Below are 9,898 nucleotides of genomic sequence, written 5' to 3'. Positions count from 1 at the left end.
GTTCCGAAGAAGAAGTTGGACAAAGCGACCTATACACAAAAATACAAATAATCCAGCAAGGGCGGCTGGTGTGCAAACGGTGCTTATCCGTATCCAACGTCGCTGTGGGGCACAGCAAACAGCGCTACCGTTCGCGCTGATGATCGCTCGTGACGAGGGCTCTCCTCTCATGCCACAAAAGGGGTGAGGCAGCAGCCGGGGGGTAAGGAGGTGCGGTCAGGTTTGCATAATACGTGCCAAATTGAGAGAATTACTGCTGGACACAACGACGCACGACACACTATGGTGTTTCGTGTCGGTACCATGTGGCCATAAGTTCAGGTGGCCAGATTCGAGCCAGCATAGTTTATCTCAATTTGTTCGAATGAACCGATTGGCATAAATTGAAGTTGCTGGAAAGCACATCGATCGATGACTTGTCCTTTGATTGATGAGCCACAGGGAGGGCCATTTGGTTTTCTCCCGGCAAACCCTCCCTAATCAATGGTACGACAGCGACGACAGCTGATTAAGCTTCCTTCTTCTCTAGTATCCAGACACACTCAGCGAGAGTCATGCCACGATGCGATAATAAATGAGCCGCGTCGTCCACTGCTCGTTTGCTGACCGATCGCCGCCACCGCCGCCACCACCACCATCACTGCGACACCATCAGCAAAGCGTAACGAAGGCTAACGAATGTCGCGTGTGATGTGGGGGGACAGCCGTTTTCGGTCGCCCGGGGGCGCACATTAAACTATGGCGATATGGTGCGCTTTCCCTCGTTCCACTGGTTCCCGCTTTGGCACATGGTGGTCCTTGTAAGGGTTTTGGTGGGTGGGTTAGAGCGATAGCTTTGACTCCCGGGGAGGGCTTCGGTTAGGAAGAAAGTGAAAGCTACTGCTGTAACCCCCCCTACGGTTGCTGTTGAGCAAACAGTGCGCTAACGAAATGCTAACAAACCATTCGCGAATACAAATCCCCGCGCTCGACAGCGTGGGCTTTCAACGGCAACACCAGCCAACGAAGCCACGAGATACCCAATGGCGGTAGGCGCAGCATCGGCGCGCACACAATCTAATGATATGCTGTTCTCAAGGTCGGTGGGCCAGTGCTACCCCCTCCGGCTGGCAGGCAGGAGAATTATCAAACCGTAACCAACAGGCGCACGCCAGCAGGGTAAAAATGCAGGGCAGGGTCCCAAAAACCCCTAATTTAAACGGATGCTTCTCTCTCTCGCGCGCCCACGCTCGCTCTCGCTATCGATCATCCAGTTCCGTTGCCTTTCGCTGCCATTTCGCATCGCCGAAAGATCATTAAACATTCATGACCGACGACGATAGACGTTCGACGATTGATAAGCAGGCATCGCCATCCGTAACAGGCTCTTCAATCCACGCTCAATTCGGCTGGCCAATGTTGATAGCCCCCCCCCACCAGCTGGGAGCATAGGAAACATGGGGTTGGGCCTTATCGAGGACGACGACGGGCGGCCTTACCTCTCGAAGGCGCACGGATACGCGAACGCAGGAATGTCGGCTATAACCTTCGCATCCTTGAACGACTCCGGGAAGCTCTCCACGATGTACCCCGGTGCGCTGGGGTCGTCTGGTTTGCCGGGGGCGATCTCGCACCAAAACTCAAACAGTCGGCTGACATCCTCCCTGGAAGCAGAAGAAAAGACGGAGAACGGGCGTTAGAAAGGTGGGTGAGGTTCAATTATGAGATAAGATGGGCAGCATACGGGTCCAATCGAATGGCTACAAAGCGGTCAATCGAAAGTGATTGAGATATGATATGAGGCCTTGGCATCGTCTCCGCCACATTCGTGTAGCCTACTGTTGGGGCAGGCCTCTTTCGAAGGGATTCCGGAAGGGCACACCCATCGTTAAAGCAGGCGCACAAGTCAGAAAGCGAGGGCGTCCCAAAGAGAAAGAAAAATTCAACTTCCTTCGCCCGTGGGTGGGTGGCGGAAGGCGCCAGGATATTCGGGAGAATCGCGCGAGATTCTCTCTCATCTCATGGCGCCCTAGTTTCTCTCAAGGATCTTCGGCGAGGGCCATGAATGAATGAAGGGGGTGCGATTTACGCTACACACCCCCGCCCGGGATCACTTACTTGATTCGGGAGTTCATGTCCCAGAGCGGGTGGGAGGCTGGTGCGTCGGGGGGTGCGATGCACACGTATCTTGCGCGATAATCCGCCCGCGGTCAATCCCTTCGAGCTGCAGCTTCTTGGAACACCACAAACACCCACACAATCTACGCTATATCATCACACCAACGCACCAACGCACGACACACGTACAGACACACATACAAACACACGGGCCCTTTTGCCTTTTGCCTTTTGTTTTCACTCCCTTCTTCGCCCTCCAAGCACGATTTTCGCTGTTTCACGAGGTGTGGCCACTATCACTGCTGCACGCACCGTTCCACTCGCGCCCATCGGTCTCTCCCCCGGGGGGTGTTGGGTCGGGGAAATCTGCGGAAAACTCGGTTTTCCCGATTTTCTCGCGGAAAGAAATTACGCACGTCTGTCGTCCGCCGAGGAGCAACAAAAAATACCGTTTCGACCGTTTTTACCGCTTTTACCGTTTTTCGTGTTTACCGTTTTGACCGTTTTTTATCGATCACCCGTCTCTTTCTCGGACTTCTCGCTCACTCGCTACCCCACTAAACCAACGAAGTACAGCATCAGAGGCACGGAATACATAGTACTCCAACGGTACTTTGTCTACACGACAGCGACCGTTGGAGTGCTGAGACTGCGATGGGATTTTCGAAAAATGAGTGTGTTCGAAAGGAACGCCACTCCGTTTGAGTTGACCGATTTTGTAAACGAAATCTAGGGGAAAATTGAAAGACCGTAACTAAAAGATTATTTTAACCCCGTTCTAAAGAAGCGTACATCCTAATTCTACCCCTGGATGTATTTTTCAAAATCTGGCAGAACATTTAGGACTTCCGGTGGTCTTCAGCGGAGCATGTTTGTGGAGCAATCGAAACAGAGTATCCAAACAAATGTTGACTGTTTGGCCCACGCTGGATTGTACGAATTCATTTCCTTAACAAAGGAATTGCGATCACGTTTCTAGCTGCCAGGCCCACCTTTTTTTTTAAATCTGTTTGCACTTCCTCTTGCCTGCAGGTCCGGGCACCCACAGTTCCGCTGCGGTTTCGCAAACACAATAGGAAAAGCGAATTCAAATGGAGTGATCTGCCACCCTGCCTCGCCGGTCCGCTAAGTTCCAGTGACCTGTATTCCACACCATGTTCCGTTGTGGCATTATTTGATTGTCATCCCCGCGGTACCCCGCGGTAGTACTTTCCATCCAGACTGCACCATTCCAGACCCCGAGAACATTCTAACTGTTCGGCGTACCCAAGAACGTAGGAAACAACAACAAAGTTATTAATTTCCCTTAAACACCCAACAATCGATGCCATTTTCTCCTTGGCCCTCCTCTGTCGTCACTACGGTCCGTACGATCCAGCACTATACACTTCCGCGATGCCACGTGCCCCTTTTCGGCAGCGCGCAGGTCATCGTTCGTTGTTCATAATGCATTAATAATTCCTTTGCTGCAGCACCGACCCACGGCAAACCGGCAATGTCTAGCCATTCGGCGTCCGGTGTCCGCGATCCGTCACCGCGTGCCCGAACGTGCTGATTCCGCCCACCCCTCCCCCAGATAAAGTGCATGCGAACCGGGCGGAATGAATGCATTGCGTGCAGTTCCAAACATGTGTTGCAGCAACTGTTTGCAGTTTGCAGTGGGGCGATGTCGAAATGTGCAGTCTTCTATCGACTTTTGTCAATCGAACGATAATTAAGTCCCGGTCCGCCATTCCGTTACTCACGAATGCACGCGTGCGTTTTGTGCGGATTATGTTGCGGAGAAGAATGTTAATTGAGAACCGCTCGATCAATTTTGCGATGCTGCGCGTGTTTCGGCAGCGAAAGGTATTTCGAGGTAAATATCCGAACAAACGCGATGAAAATGGACAACAAACCGGGAGGTATACCACTAGAAAAAGGCTTCGGCGTAGAAACACGCTGTTTGCATGTCGCACGCATTAACGTGATATTAACGCGAAGGCATCGATCGAAGGCTTTTATCCGTTTAACAGCATTCCAATTTCGTCCGCGCGTTGATTGGAAAGTGTAAAGCTGGCTTACTGCTACCGATGTGCCAGACGTTTAACCGGATTTCATCGAATGATTGGTTCAATCAGCCCTAGAGTACACGAGAACAACGATCCATGATAATTCCATGATGCTGGCGTTTGTTGTACAGCGAATGATAATCTCGGCTACAGCAATAAACTCTTTGCCAACGAAATTAACTATACACCGTTAAACTGTCTTATTAATGCTGGAATTTTTGTAAATAAATTCATTCATTTTTGGTCACTGAAAGATGATGAGATAAGCGAATGCAACATGCTACACAGCGAGCTGCATATTTTCCGGATGATAAACGGACTGCGTCTCTGGCTCCACTGTCAATATGTGGACTCGCTCGATGGCTCACCAGGTCGTCATCAGGTTCGGGATGATTAACAGCTACCCCCCCGGCCGGGGAGTGCAATGTGTTCGATGCGGGAAGATTAAAAAAGGCCCCAGAAATAAGGGAAAGGCCATATCTCACCATCAGAAACTCATAAAATTTTGTGCGATTAATATTTCATGCGAGCGACCGAACGAACGGAGAAGGTCACATCAGTCAGCGCGAGGAACAATTCATAATTAACATTTCTTTTCCTTCATTTCCCTCGAACCCCCCCGGAACACACGGTTCGTACACGTGGCCCTATTTACAATGCTCCGGTGCAGTGTGTCCTTTTATGAACATTTTGCTTAATTTTAATGCTCGCACACGCGTGTGTAGGTGAATGGGTTTAAGCCTTTGGGTATATGTAGTGCAGGAAATAATTAAACACACCAATGAGAAACATCGACAACCCAACACATGCTCCAGCCTTAAAATTAATCCCTTTTGTCCAAACTGTGGAGGGCACTGGGGCTACTGCTGCTGACCAGCTTGCCGGGAAGTGTTGGCGGGGTAGGGGAAAAACATAATTGGAAAAAATGTTACCCCCACCGCGGGGTGCCATGCCAAAGCGGCTGGATTGCCTGAGCTAGCGTGCTTAATGATCTGTCATTATGAGCATTTTCTTGCATTCGCTCCAAGTTTCACGGGAAAGCAGGTGGAAAGCGGGAAAATGTAAAACTGAAATGAAACACCAAGGGCTGTAAAAGCTCCCGGTTCCCCAGCTCGCCAGCATCGAGTAAGGAAAGAATTTAATTTGCTATTGAAAGCTCTGCTATTAGTCGGGTACAAGTCTCAGGCCAGTTTCATGCTGGATGCTGGAGTGAAGAAGGAAATCGGAATAAATGAGATCAAAAAGCAAGAGGATCCTCGCACCTCGCTAGTGGCCACCCTATTGATAAGTGATGCTTCGCCATTAAAGTGTAACATTTATCAAACGACGCTTTGGCATCCTGGTGCAATTATGCATCGGTAATGGCCGGGAGCTAAAGCGGAAGGGAATGGGTGAAAGTGTAATACTAATAAGGATCACGAGGACAAATGAGGCCAGGCGGGCCCTCTCGATATTGACCTCGGGACGATTGGCGGCATTTTGCATGCACCCGCATTGCATGTCCCGCAACATTTCAACCGACACAACGTTCACACAATCGGACAAAGGCAAACAGAAACCAGGACCACCACGCATGAGTTTATGGCCCAACGGCGGGCCATTAAAAATCAGAAAGCAGCCATTAAAACCAGCCAATAAACCATTAGCATAGACACTCGCGTCGTCGTCCTCCCGGTTCTGGCGGTGGCACAGTCGGTGCCTGTGGCTGATTGTAATGTTTGGTGTGGATCCCGAACCGGGAATGCCGGGTGTAACCACTCCAGGGAGCCCGCGGATCACGGAGAATGAATGGCGCCCCGGAACGGGTGTCGTTCACATGCTCACGCGCCTTACTAGTTTCAGCTTTGGTGGAAGCAGCCGCAAACAGTTACCATCATGTCATCGCTTTCTTGTGGCGTGGGCGGCAAGGGGTTTAAAGGGAACACTTCTCGAGAAGGGGCCTCGAGGGCGTCTTCCAAATCATAATTGAAACGGTGCTGGTTGTTACTGGCTGTGCGTTATCTTAATGTTCTGCGTCACTTAAAAGGAATCTTGTAAATTAGATTTACGGAGCAAAGGGGGTGCCCCTGCCTTATGGGTGGGAGGGTAGTCAAACAGGAAATTCAAACAATACTCGACCCCAAGAGATGAGCTGATATTGGATTGCTGTCACAAATCAAAAGGATAAGCATGATGTGAACAGGCCTTTATGGGAATATTACCATTCTCGTTAACGAGCGTGGAAACCAAGCTAATGGCTATTTGTAGATAGAAGCTAAACAAATCTAACTGGCAATCTGATCTCTAATTTATCGAAAATTTATCGAAACAGAATTAAAATGTTGGAGCTACAGGCTACTGTGTTCTTCACAAGACATTGCTTCATATTAGATTTTTTTAATTGAAGAAAATAGACAACCTAAAACGATCATGGGTAAACATAGAACCCATACCCAAACCAGAACCAGAAACCGAAATACAAGCAAATTTTTTCTCAATCTGTACCAGCATGTCCCTGAAGAACCTCTGTGGAAGTGCTTTGAATGAAATCTGTGCCCACGTCCGCTTGGCCAGCAAGCTAAACAATAGAGCATGTGAGTGACACGTTACGACCCACGTGGCTACAGCGTACAATGGCGTTGCCCAGATGTGAATCTTTCATGCGTCCTTCACCGTTCGCTGCAAGCCACGGGATTGCCACGGGAAAAGCGGGCGAAAAAATCAGAAGTTAAGGTAATTAAGATGAATAATTGATTAATCCATTAATTCCCCGTCCTTGTGACAGGTTAAGTGACACACACATGCCAGCATACACGTGACTTGGAAGCTCTCCGGTAGCCACCAAGTTCTATGGCGCTATTCGCTCAATCCAACTCTTTTCTTAAGGGCAGCAGACACTGCGGTCCGTTTCCCCAGGAAAAACTTGTGAAAATGTGATGAAAATCTGATTTGGCCCATCGCTGGGCAGTGTGATATGTTCGGTTTGGTTTGGCAGCTCACAAAGATCTTGCCCCCCCGGATTGTCCGTTCCCGTTCGTGCGCTCGATCTGCTTCGATGCGTGAATGCTTCATGGAGAGTCTGCGGAGTCCCATCGGTGTTGCTCTTGAACTTGAAGCACCAGAGAAGCCAGCAGCAGAGCGCTCTTCAGCACGCAACCGCCATGCACCGCTTAAAATGGTTTCCTTTTTTGTCCGCCACAAAACCTCCAGTCCAGAAGGTCCATCAAAGCGTACACGAGTGTGTAGGAATGTGTGCGTCTTGGTCAGCCACCAGAGTATCCCGGTGACGACGAACCCTTGTAAATGGTTTTCTGGGGTCTAGCTGGTTGGCTGGCTGAAAATCTCGTTCCGGGTGAGAAAACACAAACTAGTGCCAAATGAAACCGCACCGGTACCGGCACTGGTTGGTCATGGCCATGTTCTGAGGTCGACTGCTCCAACAACTTCATTCTTTTTTTTCTCGGGAACGGACTTTGACCACCGGGCCTCTCGGAGTGACCCATCGGAGCGCCCATCTTTTGGCCAGTGTTCCGTGCTTCTTCTCTTCGATTCTCGTCGCCGGGGGATTTTTGAAGCCAGATGCTTATCGGAGCGAAAGCGAAAGGAAGCGTGAAGCGTGTGCAATCGTGGCCATTAGCGTCGGGTTGGATGGTTTGGTTTGGTTTGGTTTCGTTTTGTGCGCGCAGAAACTATCTTCTCAGACACGAACCAACGCCTTCCAGTGGCCTACACCTACTCGGTCAACGTGGCGCCGGTACCGGTGGTTGGTCGGTGAGGTGCGAATAAATTTCCCAAAAAACTTCTGAGCAGGTATATCGCCGGCAGCCATTTCTGGGGAATTTATCCCTGCCAGCATAGGGGCCAACATAGTTGAGCCTTTCTCTATTTGCTAGTTTCTCTGTGTGGTCGAAGGAAAAGTTTCATATCAAAATGCGACCTCCCCCCCCAAAGGGAGGCTCTAGTTTTGTGGTTTCCGTGGTCAGTTCATTACAATGTTGGTCCAAAAAGCATGTTTGGCCGGGTGGGTGGGCCTCAAATCAGCGCCACACTAGCCGCACGCTTGTTGTCAACAAGTTTTGCGACCACGGATGGATATTTGTTTATTCAAATCAACATGTTGACGAATGCGCCCTTGCTCTCCCAACACCCTTTCCCTTTTGTTTCTGGGAAGTGGTTGGAGACATTTTCCGAATTTTCAACTCGGTGTCTGCGAGCGTATGTAACGTTTGCACATGGTACGATGCACGAGTGATTGAGAGATATCACACCGTGTCTTGACACAGCTTGCAGAACGTGTCTGTCGGCTGGGGCGCCACGGGCTAAGTGTGCAAAGATTGACTGGTTGGAAGCTTGATAAGCGTGGTTGATGTGGCCGCAGGCTGTCGTTTTGCTTTTTGCATAATTAGCGTTATTAGTATGCGGCGTTAGTATTTGTCGTGATGAGATGAGTTGCAAAACAAAAGAATGGAGATAAAATTAAATCAGCCTCGACGAACATAAGTCAAACATTAGTGGTGGCGATGAATTTCAATTATTTAGCTGCTCTCGGCACGGCGCGGCGTGTAAGCCTTTAATCAGATTCCTGTTTCAGAGCCGAATGTGTGTTCTAAGGTTTGGTGTTACGCCTGGTTTAAGTTGTAGGGTCGAATTAACGTGTCACATATGAAAAATAATAGTTTTAATATTCGATTCTAAAGGTTCTACAACAATAGTAATGCAGTTCAACGGAAAAATTTTATTATCTAACTAAAATAACAATTTAAAAGTGACTCAGGGCTACGATAGCCACCATTACATGTGCTTTTATCTTGTATTTCAATTGGTATTTTGCTTTATATTTCATCATAAAAACATCATCTCATTTTTGCATTTAAATAACTTTAACTTGTTAAATGAAATTGTAACAACGATGTTATATTAAAACAAAAAGGTAAGCAGCAATCCCACATGACCTGACCCAGTCCCACCAAACGTGTTCTCTCTCTCTCCATTCGATTTGCCTCTCTCCGGATTCCGACGCGCCTGATGCTTCATGACCTTCATTTCATCGGAGCATCGGATGTTTCTTTTCTTTTTGAGTTTTTCTTCCATCCACCAGCCGGCATTTTGATGCGGTTTGTTTTGATTCCTCCGTTCGCGTTCGCGACCAGATTCGCGCATGCTCGCTCACTAGATTCACTCGTCGGGAGCATCGGGACGACGATTTGAAGTTCATCCGAATTGGATCCCCTTCGGCTTCGCCTGCTCCCCACGCCAAACGAGCACGAGCTGGCACGCGGGAGTCTGTAGCAGAGGAATCCCATCTCGAGGTCCTTGCCCATCCTTAACCCGAAAATGAATGACCTACAGGGGGTTTGGTTGCAGGTGCTTCGGTCTACAGCCTCCCGGTTTGCAGATTGATGCTCGCCTTAGTGCTTTCCGTCGGTTCGGTTTCAACGGACGCGTGTCTCGTGTGAAAGCTCGCGGGCGCGCCCTCGGATGGCAATTGTTCGTATCTCTTTGGTGGCATGATTGCGTGATACGTTTTGGTATGTTCGCTGTTTGTTGGTTCTCTTGGTGGACCAGAAGAAGTTGAGTGTTTGAGTCCAAGATTCTCTCGTGAAAGTGACCAAATGTGACTAATAATTCAGCACAAAATCAATCGCACCAAAGATTGTGACATAAAATAAGTAAAATAGTTTTCGTGAAGCTATAGAATGAAACACAGTTCCACACTGAAAACTACACTACACCACAGCTTTAATCTTGTAAAAATGATGCGCGAAATGCCC

General features: G+C 49.0%; 1 protein-coding gene across 4 annotated transcripts in view; it reads right to left on the bottom strand.

Moving 5' to 3' along the window:
* The window catches only part of LOC126581240 (DENN domain-containing protein 1A-like), a 15,476-nt gene extending 12,961 nt beyond the window's left edge, over positions 1 to 2,515 (bottom strand). For all 4 annotated transcript variants that reach the window (XM_050244755.1, XM_050244758.1, XM_050244756.1 and 1 more), the window contains exons 1-2: positions 2,098 to 2,515; positions 1,479 to 1,643 (exon numbers count right to left, since the gene is read on the bottom strand). In XM_050244755.1, coding sequence (XP_050100712.1) covers positions 1,479 to 1,643; positions 2,098 to 2,114 — 182 coding nt within the window. In that variant the 5' untranslated portion in view covers positions 2,115 to 2,515. The remainder of the gene's footprint in view (positions 1 to 1,478; positions 1,644 to 2,097) is intronic.
* Positions 2,516 to 9,898: the final 7,383 nt, after the last annotated feature.

The sequence above is a fragment of the Anopheles aquasalis genome, chromosome 2 (genome assembly GCF_943734665.1).
Source record: "Anopheles aquasalis chromosome 2, idAnoAquaMG_Q_19, whole genome shotgun sequence".
In the NCBI taxonomy this organism is placed as follows: domain Eukaryota; kingdom Metazoa; phylum Arthropoda; class Insecta; order Diptera; family Culicidae; genus Anopheles; species Anopheles aquasalis.
This window is presented reverse-complemented; position numbering and strand designations above follow the sequence as displayed.